This window comes from Ciconia boyciana, chromosome 8 (genome assembly GCF_034638445.1).
Source record: "Ciconia boyciana chromosome 8, ASM3463844v1, whole genome shotgun sequence".
In the NCBI taxonomy this organism is placed as follows: Eukaryota; Metazoa; Chordata; class Aves; order Ciconiiformes; family Ciconiidae; genus Ciconia; species Ciconia boyciana.
In genome coordinates, this window is record NC_132941.1 from 40,727,049 (window position 1) to 40,747,017 (window position 19,969).

Sequence of the window (19,969 nt, forward strand, 5' to 3'; positions counted from 1 at the left end):
TTTGTTTTCTGCATTGGTCTTTCGTGACAGTTGCAAATCATTGATTCCATTTCATACCTCATGTGAATTTCTCATCATTTGGTACATGATGTTGCATCATAATTCCAGGTTAACAATACTCAGAACGTACCATCAGCATTTCCTTGATGATTACAGTATGGAAATCACCAATGCCTGTAACTGATGGTATCAAAGGCTTCCGTGCCTTTCTCTGAAATACCAAAGTGTGTGAAGAAACCTCCATGTAGCAGTGCAGCCTTGCACCAAATTGTGAATAAAGATTTCACCTGTAGTAGCATATAACTATACCTGTGCAGATTTTACATAAGATAAAAGGAAAATTTATGCTCTTTTTTTTTAAAGGAGCAGAAACCACTATATGAACATTTGTTCAGTTTACTTCCAAAGCCCATAGAAAATGGCTTTCTCACTGTGCGTGAATGCTTCCTCATAAACCAAGATCACCACGACCCTGAACATTTATCTACTTTAGGTTTAGCTGCTCCAGTGAAATTGCTAAATTTTATTATCTAATTGCATAGAGATCTCATATCTCATATCTCATGATTAATGATTGTGTCAAAGAATTAATTGGCAGGCTTTTCAGTTCAAATTAGTCTAAAAACAAAAGAGCTCATGTTGCTATGGGAAATTTAGAGTTCTGATTAGAATTATATTTTGAAGTAGCCCCTGGAAAACTATTTGCTGGTTTTATTTTCTGTTTTCAGATAAGTTGAGGTCTATGCTCTTGTGTAGAATTATCAGACATCTTAAGTCTGTACAATGACTAAAATTTAGACAGTGCTACAATTTACAGTCACTGCTAAGGCTTGCTCTCTCTATAGTTTTCTTTTGTACACTAATTAAAGGCAGCTTTTTGTATTCACAAATTCTCATATAAAGCTGGGTGATTTAAGTAGGTTTAGATTTATTCCTAATGATCAAAAAAGTCAATTTTTCAGTCTTCAAAGCCGATTGGTATGAGAGATATTTTTCTGTGGCTATCAGTCAAAGCTATCAATTTTGGCAAAATGACTGAAGGACAAACAATGCTGAGAAAAAGGAGGAAAAACGTGCTTGCAAAGGTGACTTTCAAAAATACTATGTTGTTTAACTCCATCAACAATAGTTTTTCCCCTTCCTATTTAGCATGGTTTCCTCACATTGATTTTGTTCATTGATGTCCAGTGTTTGATATTTCATTTAAGAAATGAAGAAAGCTTCTGATGTAGTTGACAGTAAGCTATGCCTAATCACTGAGTAGACAATGTGACTTGAGGTACAGTGAGCTCCTGCAAATCCTCATGCAAATCTCTGAAGGTATAGTGGTCCCTATTAAAAAGTCATGTTGTTGATGGATACCTCTCTTTAGAAGTCTATGAAACAGCTATGGATTTTCCTAGACTTATAGTAGAACTTGACCAATGAATACAAGGCTTCATTCATTTGCAGGCATCAGCAATTGTTCTACTCTATGTTTGTTCTGGAAATGGAAGTGGCAATATTACAATTCTGGAAATTATCTTTATATAACAAAAGATTTAAGAAAAAACCCACCACATTAGGTAATGTTAAATGGAAGATGAGAGCTGTAATGTTGACTACTGTAGCAGAAAACTGTTTTTGCAGTTAATCAGATGTATTTAGCAGCGATTCTTTTCCCTTCTGAAGACTGTGCCTTGTTTTCATACTGTTCTAAAGTACATTCCTTGACAAGCATTCAAATGCTTTTTTGTATGCTGAATGATTTGACCATTTCTTCTTCATTCAGTCTTTTTCTTGAATGAATTTTCACCAGGCTTTACTGAAGCCAAGAGCTTTCCATTTTTTCAGAGAACACTTCCACAGCTGCATCCCCCTTTGCTGTATGTGTGTCATGGTTTAGCCCCAGCTGGCAACTAAGCACCACGCAGCCGCTCGCTCACTCCCCCCCGGTGGGATGGGGGAGAGAATCGGAAGAGCAAAAGTAAGAAAACTCGTGGGTTGAGATAAGAACAGTTTAATAATTGGAACAAAATAATAATAATAATAATAATGAATTATAATGAGAAGGAAAACAACGAGAGAGAGAGAGAGAGGAACAAAACCCAAGGGAGGGGAAAAAAAAGGGGGGGGGGGGTGTGTGAAAATTTATACAACCGCTCACCACCCGCCGACTGATGCCCAGCCAGTCCCCAAGCAGCGATCGCTACCCCCCAGCCAACTCCCCCAGTTTATATACTGGGCATGACATCATATGGTATGGAATAGCCCTTTGGTCAGTTTGGATCAACTATCCTGGCTGTGCCCCCTCCCATTTTCTTGGGCACCTGGCAGAGCATGGGGAACTGAAGAAAAAAAGTCCTTGACCAATGTAAATACCGCTTAGCGACAGCCAAAACATCAGCATGTTATCAATATTATTCTCATCCTAAAATCCAAAGCACCGCACTATACCAGCTACTAGGAAGAAAATTAACTCTCTCCCAGCTGAAACCAGGACAGCGTGTGAGTTCTTGTGACTAAGAACCTAAACAATTGAAAAGGGAGGTAATTGTTTCTGTGTTTGTGGAGTTCTGCTATTTGAAAATTTAGGAATAGTAACAGCAAATCTGAGTAAATGAGCTTACCCAACCCATTCAATCATAAAACCTTAGCAAGAGGAAGAAACCTCTTGTAATTAGTCCTTTTCTAATTCCTCTTTTGACATTTATTGACATGACTGTCTAGCGTGTAGGTTGCATGTCAGACTCTAATGTCCAAATGACTGAGGAATGTGAGGATTCTTTTTGTCTGCCATACAATCTAGCCTTAATTTTGAATGTGTAAGGTAAATAATTTCATTAAATGTAATCCTTTGAAGTGATCCATTCACAAAGAAATGTAGTTCCTTTTAGTAATTTCTTATGACATGGCAATAAAGCTTGAAGTTCCTTTAGCAGCAGTGTTAACATGTATAATATTTTAACAACACCCTATGGATTGCAGGATCAGGCCTAAATTCTCAGCAGGTCCACATTTGCAACTTTATTCATTCCTGAGAGCACTTGCTAGTGGTTTTTTACCCCAAAACCTTATCTCCAGAAATATATTTCCGATTTCAACATTTAAAAGACACAGCATTTTCTTTACCGTATGATATTATTCTTTTCTGGCATTTTTACCACCATTCTTTGGTTTCCATCTTGTTTTTTCCTTGATAGTTTCTTGGTTGTTCTCTTATGTTGTTGTTCTGTTAACAAATTGCTGATGGGAACTGGTGAGGAGTACAGTATACTGAAGTAAAGAGAAGAGGAGCAGTGAAATTTGTATGCTTGGGTTGTGGTTTGTTTTAATTTTTTTTTCTTTTAAACAAATACCAATTAAGAAATAGAAAATTGCTTAATTTAAAAAGACAGCATTTGCCAGTGTATTTTTTTTTTTTACTGTTTATTAATTTTCAGTTCTGTATTGTGGTATTCCAGATACAAGGGAGGGTTAACTGTTGGCAAATGATTACTTTTTACTGGTATAGACCTTATTAGATTTCCTCTTTGTTTCAGGTGATTAATTTCCCTGATGTTGAACCATTATAGTTAGATTATTTTCTAAATTAGTTATACAGATTCTGGTTATGATTTTGGGGCAATATCTTGTCTCTTTTATTCTTTCCGTAAGTTAGTGCACTTTTGTGCTTTTCAAGATGTTCCATGCACAGGTGGAGATTTTTTTTGTATAGGCACTACACCAGAAAGTGCAAGAGCCTTTGATTGCTTCTTCATCTCACTTGCCTCGATCACTTTCTTTATCTAGAGGTGGGATGAGGTATTCTTAGAATAAAGAGTTCCATCTGAAGTTGTTTAGTTCCAATTCTTCATCTGGAGATAAAAAGCCTTCTGTCACAACTGAAACATAGGAACATAGAAACAAACAAAAAAATTAATTATCATATACTGCATTTCAGGGTGTGACGCAATAAGCAGAGGCTTTCCGCAGGCCTAGCACTGGGGATGGGACTGTGAATAATCAACCGTCATTATGAGTGCTACTCTCCTGCTGTGTTGTATATGGTAGGGGGACCATGCTCTAGAGCTGCATTCTTTTGCCTTTGAGCAGTTTTGCAGTTGAGCTTGTTTGCCTTTCAGTTAGCACGATTTGATTGTTTGACAGGTCAGTCACTCATTTCTCTAAAATGACATTCCAGTAGGCTCACTGATGGCCCTTATCTACAGTCAGGCTATGAGGAACTTGAAAATGAGAACACTGACAACTGGAAGAATAGTTTGTAGGTAACTGTTACCAACATAACTCTTTTGCTCAGTGGGACTGTAGAGCCAGTCATGCATGCACTGGAAATCAGTGTGAGGTACGCTTTTACCAATATACAAAAAGTGAATTTTATTTTTGTTGCCCTTAATGGGAGGTGGTTTGGATGACTGCTAGGTGATCAGGAGGAAGGACCTTTTAGGTTGGAGGGAAAAAAAAAAAAGTGCACACACACATATTTACATACATATAATGCTATGCATTTAGCTCTAGAAAATGGCACATTATGATAGAAAGTACTGCTGGTTTTTTGACTAACGAAATTAAATACTGAATTGGAAAGCTTGCATGCACTTTAATTGGTCATATTGCCAGGCACTCTCCCAGCAAACCTAATTAACTTCAAGCTACAGAGCACCATTAACAGATGGGGCTTTTTGTCTTGTATTTTTTCACTAATTGGAAAATCTCAGTCTTTTCAAATTTATGGATTGAACATAAATTTTAATTTTATTGTCAATATGTCAGTGGAAAGTTGAGGGGAAAAAAAATCACTTTGATAAAGAAAAATAAAGCTGAAATATTAACACATCTTAGAATTATAGAATGCTTTGGATTGGAAGGGACCTTTACAGGTCATCTAGTCCAACCCTCCTGCAATGAGCACGGACATCTTTAACTAGATCAGGTTGCTCAGAGCTGTGTCCCACCTGACCTTCAGTCTTTCCAGGGATGGGGCATCTACCACCTCTCTGGGCAACCTGTGCCAGTGCCTCACCACCCTCATTGTAAAAAATGTCTTTCTTAAATCCAGTCTAAATCTGCCCTCCCTTAGTTCAAAACCATTGCTCCTTGTCCTGTCACAACAGGCCTTGCTAAAAAGTTTGTCCCTGTCTTTCCTATAGGCCCCCTTTAAGTACTGGAAGGCTGCTGTAAGGTCTCCCCTCAGCCTTCTCTTCTCCAGGCTGAACAACCCCAACTCTCTCAGCTTGTCCTTGCAGGAGAGGTGCTCCAGCCCTCGGATCATTTTTGTGGCCCACCTCTGGACTCACTCCAACAGGTCCATGTCTTTCCTTTGCTGAGGGCTCCAGAGCTGGACGCAGTACTCCAGGTGAGGTCTCACCAGAGCAGAGCAGAGGGGCAGAATCACCTCCCTCGACCTGCTGGCAACGCTTCTTTTGATGCAGTTCAGGATACAGTTGGCCTTCTGGGCTGCGAGCGCATGTTGTTGGCTCATGTCCAGCTTTTCGTCCATCAGTACCCCCGAATCCTTTTCCGCAGGGGTGCTCTCAATCACATCATCCCCCAGCCTGTATTGAAACCGAGGATTGCCCTGACCCAGGTGTAGGACCCTGCACTTGGCCTTGTTGAACCTCATGAGGTTCACACAGGCCCACTTCTCCAGCCTGTCCAGGTCCCTCTGGAGGGCATCCCATCCTTCTGGCGTGTCACCTGCACCACTCAGCTTGGTGTCATCTGCAAACTTGCTGAGGGTGCACTCAATCTCACTGTCAATGTCATTGATGAAAATATTGAACAGCACTGGTCGCAGTACGGACACCTGAGGGACACCAGTCGTCACTGATCTCCATCTGGACATTGAGCCGTTGACCGCTACCCTCTGGATGTGACCATCCGACCAATTCCTTATCCACTGAACAGTCCACCCATCAAATCCGTATCTCTCCAATTTAGAGAGAAGGATGTTGTGGGGGACCGTGTCAAAGGCTTCTGTACATGCTTAGAAACATATACAGAGCAGAACATAGCAAAGTTGTTTCCTTTTTTTAAAATTCTTCCTCAAATGAGATTGGGAATGTGTGTGGAAAACAAAAGTGCATTAAGATACTTGTTTTCTTTGGTTTATTTCCTGCTTTGATTTTTCATATTCCTGAGTCTGGTGTCTACTCTAAGGATTCCTGAACTTTGATCCCGCAGAATCCCTTTAATAAGAAAGACTCCTCTTAATTTCAAGCAGTCTGCTCAAATGAGAAGTAGTCCCTTAAAGTGTATGTATGAAAGTTGAATCTTTTATTGGAGAGAGAGTAAAATGCAGCTGATGGCAGACAGGCTGAATTTGCTAATTCTGTTTTGTGTGGTTTTATTCAGAGATGTCACGTATCCTACTCCCACTGACCTGTTACCTTAATTCCTTACTACAGTTATGAGTAGTTAGGCAAGCTCACAGTGATTCAGGCCTTTATCATGCATCTTACCTGTACCTTTCAGATAATACTCAAATTACTGTTCTGATGTGTAAGGTCAATATGTGGGAACTGAACATGTGGTGAATTTTTGGTTTTTTTGGTAACTTTTCTGTATCTGCTATATCTGTTTTCTCTCCCAGCAATTTTGTGTCTATATTTCTTATCACTATTATGCAAGTCTGTAAAAAGAGATGCATTAAATATGAACTGTATTTTTAAAGATATATTTACAATAAATACATAATTTTAGTTTCAGTAATAAATTAAAACCTTACTATACTGGGCGGTGGCTTAATGGGACCAAAACTGTAATTCCAGTACGATAAAGAAGAAGTTTCTCTTAGAAAGAGATATGGACACCTTTCTATTTAAATAAAACCCTTTAATAAATAAAGTCCCTTTGCTCTCATAGATAGTGCTGACACTGTTACATAGTGTTCTACTCGGGCTTTTTATTATTACTGTGGCAGCAGTAGAGGTCTCGGCTGTGCTAGATCCATTGCAAACACCTGTAATGTAACAGCTGTTGCCCTAATGAGTTGACATGCAGTATCCTTGCCAAATGAAAGCAAGAGGGAGAATCAGAAGCCTGGAGAGGTCAAGTAATATGCTTTAGGTCACACACCACATGAGTGGCAGAACTAGGGATAATAACCAAGTCTTCTGAATGCTCATGATGATCATCCAGAGCTCATGCTGACCTACTTTACTGTTGCCTTTTATTTTTAAAATTAAATCCTTGCTATGAATTTTCCTAGAGATGTTCGCCAAGACCTTACTGCCTATTGGTTTATCAAATACTCATTTCTCACTCCCCTTCACCTCCTCTTTTGAATAAACTTTGACTTTTCTTGATAAATGGTAAGTCTATATGAGCTTTGCCAAAGGGGAAAATTTATATAGCAAGGAATCTCGTAAAGCTGCCAAAGTTTTCAGTACTGTCTTTAATGCATGTTGGTGACTAATTTAGTTACTGTAGAATTTAATAACTAATTAACTTTTTAGTTAACTCCTTGTTGTGTAATAAAGGTAAACAAAATAAAAAAGCAGAAAATGTAATTCAAAGGAAATAACTTGCATGCAAACATTTTCAAGTCTGTATTTCTGGGAAGTTTTTAATGTGGCTATCAAAGTTGCAAAGTTTGGATTTAGTACTTTAATTGCTTCAGGCTCAAAACTAAGAGTTAGTAAAGGCTCTTCAGAGTTGTGTGCTCTTGAACCTCTTCTGACTTCCCTGAAAGATGGGGTTGCTCACTGTCTAGCTTGGAGGTGCTTAGTTCCTTCTAGATTTGGATGCTAAATCCTAGCTGACATTCCAAGTGTGGAAGAAATAGTAGAAATGTGTTGTGGGTTTATTTTGGTGGTGGTTTTTTTTTTTTCCCCTGCACCACCTGCCTCTTCTGCATTGCAAAATGGCAGGATCAATAAGTCACCGAGACAGATTTACTAGCTAGCACGCTACCCAGCAGACACATCCCTTAAGATTCATAGCTGTTAGCATGTATCCTGTCCTCAACAGCAGGTTCTGACTGTAGAATTTGCACTTTGCCTGTACTCGCATGAGAACCAATGCATATATCACTGCTTCTTCTTCATAGTATTATGTTCCATCAAGTATGGCTCTTATACAGGGAGTATATTAACTGCAAAATCTGGTTCCCTATATTTGTGAATAAAAGGTCAATGACAGGAAATTTCCCAGTTCTTAGAATCCTTGTTTGAACTTTTCATTTATTATTTATTGCTGGTAGGAACAAGATGGAATCTTATTTTGTCTTTTCATTATTTTATCACTCCTCCTATTCACCTGCTTCAGCCCTCATTTGCTTGCTCTTGTTCTTGCTTCCTAGTTTGCTCTTGTAAGGTGGCTCATGACTACTGGCGCATGGTTAGATAGTTTTTTTTAAAAAGAAGCTGGCATTGTATGCAGTTGTTCTGGAAGATATTAAGAGAGCATTTCATCAATAAGAAATATGATCTTGCAAACCTGAATGAGGTAGAATGACCTTCTAAGAGCCCCCGGGAATTTATGACCTCATAGAGTAGATGGTGGATATTGTCTACTTTTGCCTTTGTCGTTTTAGTTATTTATACATTTGCCTGGGAGGGACCACGTAAAGAAGCAGAGACAGAAAGACTGGAGACAGAGCAATGTGTTTAAGCCCAGAGAAGAGGCAGTGTACAGCTCCATCCAGAGCATGGTACTAGGTCCTACTGATGGATTTTAGAGATCCTCACTCCTGCTTTACTCCTGGGTATCAGGGTATAGTGGAAAAAAAGTCTCTAAACAGAAATTTACGATTGAGTGCTATAAAAATATATATAACATTTCATTTGTCTTGACAAATCACAAAGTTTTGAAGACCATTTTGTTGGATGAACTAACATGAATTGTATAATTTAACATCAGGCAGCTGCTTCAGTTCACTATGATATGTCCAAAGGTGATATTAATAAAAACATCTTAATGAAGTAAGTGCTGCCAAAAAAATGGGTGGAGAACACTGATTTTTAGAGCAAGAATCTATATTGCATTATAGTAAATAGCACTTACTTCATTTGTATTTATAGTAACCTAAGAGATATTAATTGCTCAGCTGTTTATATCAGCTGCAGTGCATAATTTCTTACCACTTATGGCTTTGCATATAGGGTATCAGTTAATGAGACATCAATTTAAGTAAGCCGTTTTGGCTCTTCTGTGGTCTAGACTTGCTCAAGTCTTACTTTTGTTAAACTGCAATAATTGCACAGATGCTGGTGCATATCCTAGAGTCTGCAAATTAATGCTGGGATTGCCAAACACGGATTAAGTAATTCCTACTTCTGAAATACAACTTGCAGCTGGTGTGTCCTTAGAAATGCAGGTTTTCATTCCTAACAAATCCCAGACAAGTAAATTCTGTTGTCTATAAAAGAAATACCATTTATTTCCATTTTTATGGTTAAAGGAAGTTTGTTTTTTATCTTTAAAGTATGTAAATTTTTATTCAAATTAGGTCAAAACCTCAGGGTATTGACATCTTACTAATGCAAACTTTAGTGTTCCAAAATTCGTGGATCCTTGAGGATGTAGCTTTATGGTCATGAGAAATAATTTGTATTCTCCTTCAGTAATTTGAAATATAAAAGCTAATAGAGCTTTATTTTAAAGCATCATATGAAGAAGCTCAGTAGCTCATTGACAGCATTTACTGTATGGATGTAAAAATTAAAATTAAGTGAAATGCTAAAAATATTAATAGCAACTTAATGCATTCTAAACAGTACAGTAGGCTTAGGGTTGAAAAATTTAACCTTAGAATAATAAGAGTTTCAGACAGACGTTTCTGAAGAACAATACACAACAGATTGTCATCGGATAACTAAATAAGGACTCTCTGGTGCCCTGAAGTGTTAGGGCTTACAGGATTCCTGAAAGTTTTTTCTTTTCACTGTGTACTTCTTATTTTAATACTTAATGTTGAGAGGAATATAACAATAGACAACTATTCCTTTTTTATTTCCTGCTTCACCTCTTGAGTTCTATGCTATTTTGTATTAACGATGTTTGGATAGTTCAATATTGTGTAAGCAAGAATTTGCCTTTGAAACTTCAATAAGTTCTGGTTCGTGTTGCACAGAACGTTCAGACGTTACAGGGTAATGACAGATTGAATTTCCTGCTCCAGAGTCTTTACATTCCTCGTTGTTGTGGATGTATTAACTGTAGCCCTCCTCTCTACTGTGAACAGCCTTTCCATTTTCCCATGTTTCTTCAATAACGACAGGACTTTAGTTCCATGCAGTTGTAGGGGAAACAGTGCCACCCGTTGGATTATCACTATCATCCTTTCGTTACATAGGCCTTGTCCTGGAAGGTGTGCTGATCCCCTTTACAGTTATCATGGATTAATTCTGACAGTATTTTCTCAATGCCTATACTTTCCCTGCAGTTTTATTATGTTGCTACACCCTGATTAAAATTTCCAGGTTTCTTTTTTTTTTTTCTTTTTTTTTTTTTTTCCCTTTTCTGTCCTTAATGTGGTTGCATGAAGTTTGACTGCAACAGAGCAGTCAAAGCTCTTCTGGAACATCTTGCTAGCAGTGGAGAGCAAAACATTTTTACAGTTTTCTTTGAGTGGATTTTATCTGCAATTTCTCTGACTCCTGCCTCAAAAAGTCATTGTACACTTTTGTTGAACTCTGTGGCTGGATATTTTTTTTTAGGAAAGATTTAAGGATATGCAGCAACTACTCTATGTTTTCCCCCCTCTTTAATCAGATTGGTATTTATTTTTAACTTGATACTAAGTGCTTAGTCAGTGTAGCTGCTAGCATATGATGACTTAACATTTCTCAATCTTAAACAGTAGGTTATTGTAAATTAAAAGATTCTTTCCTTCCAGACAGAGAGAAGTTATAATACATGTGTAGCAATTGCAATGTTGTGCCAGTTGCATTGGAATAATAAAAAGAGCAAGCAAGCTTCTCCCCATGGCCTAGTTAACGACAAAGGCAATAATTCACGTATGCTTTTTTCCTCCCTTAGATTCTACTTGTTGTGAGTTTGGGGTATCAGTTTGTCTATGTTCATACCTATCTTCAAGCATAGGTAGTTCGCCAAAATAGGTGTTATGTCCCATGACAATCTAGCAAAGGCTCTAATCTGAATCTAGACCTAAACTCAATAAATGTCTCCCTGGGTCTGAATAACTAGGTTGCATTCAGCTTTTTCAGATGGGAATACAGGAAAAAACTTGCATCTGAGACTCTGTCAAATATGTTTATGTAGCATGGAAGGGTATTATTTTTCTTCTTCTAATTTTAATATAACTCTAACCTGATTGGTTCAGGCCCTGCTTTTTCCACACACTTGATGTATTCAAGTTCAGCTCAATACCTCTGTCAGTTAGCAAAGGAAAAACGTGTTTCTCTGCTAGCCGAATAAAAATGGTGTTTAAGATTCCATTCTCTCCTGATGCCCCTTCTGTGATTTTTGGGGACATTATGAATTGTAATGTTAGGTATGTGTTTTGGGGCAATAGAAGACAAAACAAGCCTTGATTTAAAATCAGATATATGCTACAGTAGGGGAATGGTGTAGTTTTGCATACATATCTCACTGTTTGGTGTAGCATGGGAATCTGAAGCTTCATGCAAAGTTTAGATATTTGCATTTTAGTGGCAGTTATATGAATTGTCACAGAACATTTAAATTCCTTAAGTGTCTTGGAAGATCTTACCCCTTATCTATATAACATTATTTAAGCAGCACAGTGATGGTTATTAAGGGATTGGATATAACTAAAATGCAAGGCTGGTATACAGTTATGCTGGTTTTGTTCTAGAGGACTCCTTTGGCTAGTAGGCAATGACTGAACGTTGTGACCTAAGACTTGCTATGTGAAATGGAAAATAAAAGTCCAGCTTTATTTGTGTACTTTGCAAAACTTTAAAGAATGAGAAGAGTGCGTAGAGTCCCAAACGGATTACAAGTTTAGTTTCTCAAATTTCATTTTCAGCATGAAATGGTCATTTCTGCATTCTTCAGCTCAAAACTCCTGCTATAGGGTCAATCTGTTGTTTCGATTTTGGGGTTTTTTTGGATTGGCTTTTTTGGTTGTTGGTTGGTTGAGTTGTTTTTGCTTTTTTTTTTCTTTTTAAGGAGATACCTGTATTTAGTAGTGGTTTTGATGCTGCTATTAGTATATAAATGATTCCACAGAATGTAGGCTAAAACATTACCATTAATACGTGACTTTAAACCATGTAAGATTGAATACCTGTGTTTAAAACTCATTTGGGTCAAATGAAAATTTTCACCAAAAATGTAAGCACTGTATTCCCAGAACCCTCAGCACCCTGGTTAACTCTGTTTTTTTTTTTTTTAAAATAAAGACTTCCCTTGAAATCACAGAATCACAGAATCGTATAGGTTGGAAAAGACCTTTAAGATCATCGAGTCCAACCGTAAACCTAACACCACCAAGACCACCACTATACCGTGTCCCTAAGCACCTCATCCAAACGTCTTTTAAATACTTGTATTGAAATGTATTGATAACAAGCAGTTCTAGAGCTAGACAACAGAGCAGTTTTGATTCAGATCCAAACTGTGATTGTGTGTGGCTTGGAATACTGCAAGGGGTGGGGCAGGGTGTGCACAATCAATTTGATTCCTAGTAACTTAACTCAGAGAAAAATGGGCCTTGGGATCACTACTAATCATAATTCGGGGTATATTGCCAGGTGATAATCCACAAGTTCTATTCACCACATTAGTTTCTTATGAGATGGTGAGACTCTTACCAGTTGATATGGATTTAATAGCTTATTTCACCTTGCAACACCTGTACACATCTGATCAATAATGTAGTTTAATGAAAGAAGATTCAAACCATAGATGTTAACATTATATTAGACTTACATAGTAAAAATGTTGTTTGAAGAGTTTCAAGCTTCAGTCCTTGAATTTGACTGACAGATCTCACTGATTTGGGTGATAATGCATCAGATAAGACAACAGGTACTTGTACTCAGGCAAAATACTCTTTCTCAGACTTTCACAAAGCAAAAATTTATGGTCAGCAAGATCTAAAAGGACTGAAAAATTAATGTAAACTTTCAGTTGAATATAATTTTTTTAACAAGTTGTAGTGATTACATAGTATTAAGAAATTAATGTTTCTTTTATTGGAAAATATGTGCATGTTTGATTTTGGCCCTGCAGAGCTCCAGAGTTTGGTTATATAATTATACCTTGCTTCAGATACTGCCATTACAGCCTTTAGTGATAGTTGAGAGTGGAGAAACTTCTACATTGTTGTTTCACTAAGTCTACTTAGAATTAACACATTGCGTGTTCCCTTGTATTGCTTGCACTATGACTGTCAGGCTCCTTCCTAATATGGCAGCTTCAGAAAAAGGTCGGAAGCCTATATTGCATGAAGAAATTTTTGTTTCAGTGCTCATCTGTTCCCTAAACAGTTGAGACTGTCAACAAAAGTAGCAATAGTGGTGGTAGTATGCATTAGTTATGGTATTCATACAGATTAATAAATCTGCTCAGTCAGAACTGGAATGACACCACTAGTTTATTTCACACATCCAGTTGTTTAGATAGTGTCTTAAATTTTAGCCTAAAATACAACTAAGAAGTTGTATTTTAACTGGCAGTTTGAGGAGCTGTATGTCCCTTTGTTTGGAGAGCTGGAGGAGCTGTGTCCCTGTGTTTGGAGGAGCTGTGTTTGAGGAGCTTAGTTACTAACTAAGGTTAGTAATGTGGTCTACCCAATCCTGAGCAATCAATTCTCTGGGTTTCTTTTACGGGACATTACTTCTAAGCAGCTACTTGAGACGTGCCTGCCAGAAGACTAAGGACCATTTTGTTTTGATTCTGTAGACCAGCAGATCAGATCAGTTGCAGGAGATGTAATTTTCCATCTGTTTCCCATCCTCAGTGCAGCAGACAGGAATCTTTTCTGATTTCTTCCAGAAGAATTGTATTCTAAGATACAAAAAATAGCTTATTTGGTTCATGTTTTCAGATTCCAAATGGCCCAGTGGATGGCATTGTTCAAGAGACAGAAACCTAGAGTAAGGATATCAGAAATCTAAGTTGCAAAGGGTACACAAACCATTGTGTACTTCATGATTCTTCAAGCCAAAATTTGAGTGCAGAAATTTCAGTTATGCTGTCCTGTGTAGATGCAGACCTACTTTGGGTAGGATGTGAAACTAAATCTTCCCACAATGTTGGAGAATCTTTGGGAGCCAGTAGGACAGACAATTGTATTGGCTTTATGTTCAGAAAAAAATAAATTAAGAGACAGAGATGTGACTAATCCAGCTTCTGCTGCACTAGCCAGAAAAGCAAGTTCTACCTTGTTAATAAGGGCTGGATGCTAGACCTAACAAAATGATTTGGTTCAAAACCTTCAGCAGATTTAAAGGGGGGAAAATGTTGGGGCTACAAGGTCCCCAGGGTATGTATTCATTGTATCAGGACATGCTGCATCAAGCTATTGTTTTAACCTGTTTGAAAGTTAACTATAGTCTCAGTGGACAGGAGTGCAGAGTAAATACATATTTTTACATAGCCTTACACTTATCCTGTGGATTTTACAACCATGTATATAAATGGAAATTCAGTCTAATCTGTCATCAACTTTTGGTTTACCTACCAATGAGCAGAAACTTACTGCAGTCCTGAAGATAGGTCTGCTAAAGCTATAGTGTGATTTGAATGCCATGCAGTAGGATTGCTTGCCATTTGAAATTAAAGAATATAGTTTAGCAGAGGTTATGATCTAGGACCTAATTGTATACTGGGATTCCCTCAGCTAGGATTCAACTTGTTTGTGTCTCTTTTTCAATGCAAGAAAGTATTCTATGATAATATATAGTGTTTGAAATTCAAGTAGGAGTAGCTTTCTAAAGAAAATGACAGGTGAAATAAAAAATTACTAGTTTATGATTTATTTTCCTTGTCTTTTTTGTGTGTAAAAGAATAAATGTTTCACTTAACACTGTTAAATAATGACTCTCTTCTTTTCTTTTGTAGGTTGTCTTAGTCTTCGCTCTTAGTATTGGTGCTCTTGTAATATACTTCATAGATTCGTCAGAGTGAGTATTTGAGTACATTTTCCTTTCCCTCCTTTCCTGAAGCAATTATACATCTTTAAATTGCTCCATTCATCTACTTCAAATCAGTGCTTGGTCTCATCGCCTGCGTGCGAAGAACTTTTTAATAGTGCATGGTCTACCAAAATAACTCAAGAATGGGAAAAAAGATCTTATATAAACTAGATTGAACACAGTCATATTGGATCTGTAGAATGAATAGAGAGAAAAAACTACTTTTGTGTGTTGAGATTATACATACTGTTGCAAAATTATAGTTTTTATGTTCATTGGGCATATGTCGAATCTTTCAAATTCAAGACTAGGATAAGAAATACAGGGGAAGAATATTTGCCAAAAAAATTAAAGTTTGCAGGAGAAAAAAGTGTCTTAGGAGACTGACAGGAACACTCCTGAATACCTCTGAATGAATTAGTCAATATAAGCATTATATGTTGCATATCTGTTCAGATTTCCAGCTCCTGGGTTTGATAGATTTCTCCCAAGATAAGGTGAGCCAGTACATATCTGCAAAACATCTCAGTATTATTTAGATTTACACCAACTTTATCATATAGTGTTGTAGTTTTGAACAGGCAATAGAAAGTTTCATCCTGACCTTTTGAGGTATGTGATGGTTTGATACAAACCAGTGTAACTAGTAATATCCTCTCTGATATCATTCATACTCCACCCTTGGATTCATATCAAGCTGGACACTGTCAGTGGTGTAACAGGCAAATTGGTAGCCTAACACAGAAGAAACCAATAAAAAGGGACTTAATAGAATATTATTCTGCTGAATCCAATTATTTTGGGAGGATGATATTCTGAACTATCAATAGCATTTTAAAGCTCTAGGACTACATATTTGCTCCTTTTCTTCAAACTAGTTTTAGGCTTGCCATTACTGTGACGGTGAAGATAGTATGCTGGAGTCACTCCATGTGAGCCAGCCTAGCTGTCTGTAATGGCACTGGTTATGTTCTAAAACAATCCTGGTGTGACTCAGAAAATCGGACATTTCACTGTTGACATCTGTACATACTGATATTTAGGTACGTGGTAGCACTAGCAAAAGGCATTCTTGAATACATGGATGTCAGCTCTATATTGTGTGAGTTTCAAGCCATACCTTTGTAGCCTAGATGTGTCAAGCATAACACAAATAACTAAGGTATGGATTTCTCATTAATTTTAGCAAATTTTTCTTTAATCAATGAAGCACATAAGGTGGTGCTTTTCGGAAGATCTTTTAAAAAACTTTTTAAAGCACAATGGCAAAGCTTCTGGGTGATCAACATATCCAAGTCAAAAGTGTCAAATAGAATAAAACCTGTTTCCACTTATGTTTCAATTTCAGACCAACAATATACAGCTATTTGTCGGGGCAATTGTCTTTTGTGAAACTAATGGATTATATAATGATTTTTAGGCACTGCATTCTAGAAGCCTTTGTTTGATTGTTTTCCTCAAGGACACCAAAACTGACAACATTGGAGATTTCTCTGGGGTGCTTAAGCTTTCTTTGGGCCACCTAATCCATGTACTGCTACCAGCTTATTGGCTGCTCTGTCAATGGGGATAGAAAAGTGTTTTAACTGTAGGTTTCTCTGGGTTTTCAGCCAATGTTTAACTCCTGGCTGAAGTTTAAATTAAGCAATCTCAAGTTAATATACTCTACTTGCACACTTTTCCTTTGTTTTTTCCTCCTTCTTCTTAACCCTGCTTTCTTCCCACACATATGTCTTTGTCTTTTTTTTTCTTTTTTTTTTGGTAAATACTCATTAGTAGTTTAATTCAGGTTAGAAACTCCCACATATAACCCTGAAGTGAAAAATTCTGCTTTATTCTGTGTTAGCAGATGACCTGACATCTATTTCAGCAATGTAGAATCAAATGTAGTGAAATATCAGTCTATTTAAGATCCCCAAATGCATGATTAGTAAAAGTAATTCCTTTTAGAATTTGGTCAAACAGGAGATGATTAAGGTAGGGTGAGAGGAAGGCTTGTGATATCCTCAGCAAAACAACTGGAACAACAGAGACTACGGCTTGGCCAGGAGCAGTGGAGACAAACAGGATCTGGTGCGCACACCAGACAGATAGTGACGTATACCATTGTGTGCTTTCCCTTGACAATGCATTCTATAGCTGTTGTATTCCGCCTGTGCCATGGACACTTAGCTGTCATTTGATCTTACGCATAGAGTGACAAAAATCATGTCTCCAAGCCAAAGCTGAAGAGTACAAGTGTAAGCATTTGTCTAAAACAAAATGCTAGTGATCTATTAATCCAAGACTCTTAATCTGTCAGTAGATTTGCTGACACAATGGCACAGATGTCCACAAAGGAATCCTACATGACTTCATACATAAGGGGCATCAAGAAAGATGGGAATAACACCACCACTTTCTTAGATATTGAAGGAAGGGGAAAGAGTGAAAAGACCACTGAGTTTTGTCAGGCAAGGATGTGTGCCATGATTAGTTCCAGTGGAAGACACTGAGGAAGTCAATAAGGCTCATACCGAAGATACTACCCATTCCTCCCTCTGCTATATTCATGGTATAGAGAAGGTGACTGGAGGCAAAATGGATGCAGTCACAGCTGTGAGAGTAGGGTAAACTAAGAGCATTTCTGTGCTACCCAGTTCATCACTCTAACAGACATTCTACCAGACTAGTACCACATGAAATGGTATGCCCAATGCAATGCTATTTGGAGGGATCTGAGGTCAGAAAATAGTGCAGCTTCATCAACATAGTATCCTCCATAGCAGTTAGTCCTACATCTTAGCAGAGCCAATTAAGCAGCTTTGTGTTGCTGTACAATATGTCTGTACTAATTCTGGTTCTGGCACAAACTTGGGGATCTCCACATCATACTCTGTTACAAAACATGGGCACAGTTGTGATCCAATACATCTGCTTTAATCTGAATTGACTTTTCTTAGTAAAAAGCAGCACTTACCTCACCTGTTAAGAAAGGTTCTAAACAAAATCACAAAAATAATCATTCTTGGTGGAAAGAATGAAGGTTATTAATTTGAAAACTATAGGGATTATTCCAGTACCCTTTATTAAGATTATTCTGTTGTTTATTCAATGCTTCTACTTTTTACAAGCCACCAGCTTGAACTGTTGTCTCCTAGTACCACAAGACGTATATAGAACATTTTTCTTTAAAGTGAATATGTACACTTTTCAGTGATGCATGGTAGCAACTAGTGGAAGATTCCAGTCCTTAAACTGGGAATTTATTTAGCAGAGAAATTACTCTCTTGGCATCCCTGTCAATTATATCCAGTCACATCCTGGGAGGAAATGTTTCACTTATTAGTAAGGACTAGACTCCTTCCTTCCTTTATTTGTAGAGTCTCATTCATAAAATGCTGTTTTCTTGGACAATGGTATTTTGCAATACTGGAAATAGCAGTTAAATGTGAAACATTTGCCAAAGAGATACTATAAATATCACCCACATAATTATTTTAATCTTTAGGTAACAAATAACCAAATAATGACATTTTTATTTTTAGAGATTCATTCACTTTAATGTCTGTCTTCCATTTTTAGTTTGAATAAAAGCAGAACATTCAAAGATGAAGTCATAAGCAGTTACTTAGAAGAGTTTTGATTAAGAAAGTGATCTACTTTAGTACAGAATAGCATCATATATCGTAATGATAGTTCTTTTCCAATTAGTTTCCTTTAAAATTTTCATCATTTAATTCTTCCAGGTAAGGAAATAATGGAATTATCGTTCATTCTTAAAAATAAAATCTGACTTGATGTGCACTCTTTAGATGGTTCTCTAGAGTCTGCTGAATGTACTGCAGTAAAACAGAGAGCTTGACGTCTGCCAATACTTTTTCATTTTCCATGCTTTTTTATAAGTAGTTTTCACAACCTTCCTCCTTCCTGTGTCCACTTCTGTTTATTTTTCTGCATGTAAAAGGTGTTTTAGCAAATAGATATAGAATTACGTCTTTGAGTTTTATTTACATCAGCCTTAAAGATGAATTGCGTATTTTCATTTCCATTTGTCATTCTGACCTCTGCATATCGTACTGAATTAGTGAAACAAATAGAGTAGAGAATAATATTTGCTTGCCATGGTCATCTTTAGGCATGATTAGGTAAAATCACTAGCAGAGAACTCACTTTCCCACTAAACTGGTGACTCAGGCTCCCGTTTCCTATTTCTTGTAATGGCAGTAGCATGGAAACTGTTTATGATGTGAATATCCTTTTCTACTCTGGTTCTGTTTTCTCTTCTGGGTTACAATACAATGTAATGTGCAACCATAGATATAAGCTGTGCTTTTCAGGCACAGAAATTTAATTTTTTGTCAAAGAGCTTGCTTTCTAATGACCAGTTATTACTGTCCTGTCTCTTGAAGTTTACCTCATTTAGTGGAGTCCATTCACTGAAAACTGATGTCAGTGTAGAAATAATAGAGCCCATCAATGGCAAGGTGAAAACATTAAAACCTCTCACAATTGGCTTTATATGTTCTACTCACACGTGTTTTTCAGATTAGTTTTTTGGAGTTGTTTGTATTTTCAGAGGCACCAGTGTAGTTATTCCTAAATAGCTATTTTTTTCCAATACTGTGTCACATATTGTACTTGATCAGAATTGTACATAAAAGCACCATCTGGCAATGAGAGTAAACAGCTGGATCTAAGAATAACAGTGGCACTGTGAATAGGAAGATTTATACAATATACACACAGACGTATAGGTTCATGCTGAGCCCTGAGCTTGTTCTCAACTGTTGTGTTCTTAATCAGACAGCTTTATTTCTTTTTGTACGTGGAAAATAAAAAAGTTAAACTTATAGGCAACTCTACTTTTTTATGTTCTATGTATTTTTGTACATCTGAGAAGATTTCAGAAGTGAAATAGTTCTCCTTTTCAGAAGAAG

At 37.2% G+C, this 19,969-nt stretch overlaps 1 protein-coding gene across 13 annotated transcripts in view; it reads left to right on the top strand.

Annotated features, from left to right (window-relative positions):
- The window catches only part of KCNMA1 (potassium calcium-activated channel subfamily M alpha 1), a 526,598-nt gene that overhangs the window by 235,615 nt on the left and 271,014 nt on the right, over positions 1-19,969 (top strand). For all 13 annotated transcript variants that reach the window (XM_072871308.1, XM_072871302.1, XM_072871307.1 and 10 more), the window contains one exon: positions 14,977-15,038. In XM_072871308.1, coding sequence (XP_072727409.1) covers positions 14,977-15,038 — 62 coding nt within the window. The remainder of the gene's footprint in view (positions 1-14,976; positions 15,039-19,969) is intronic.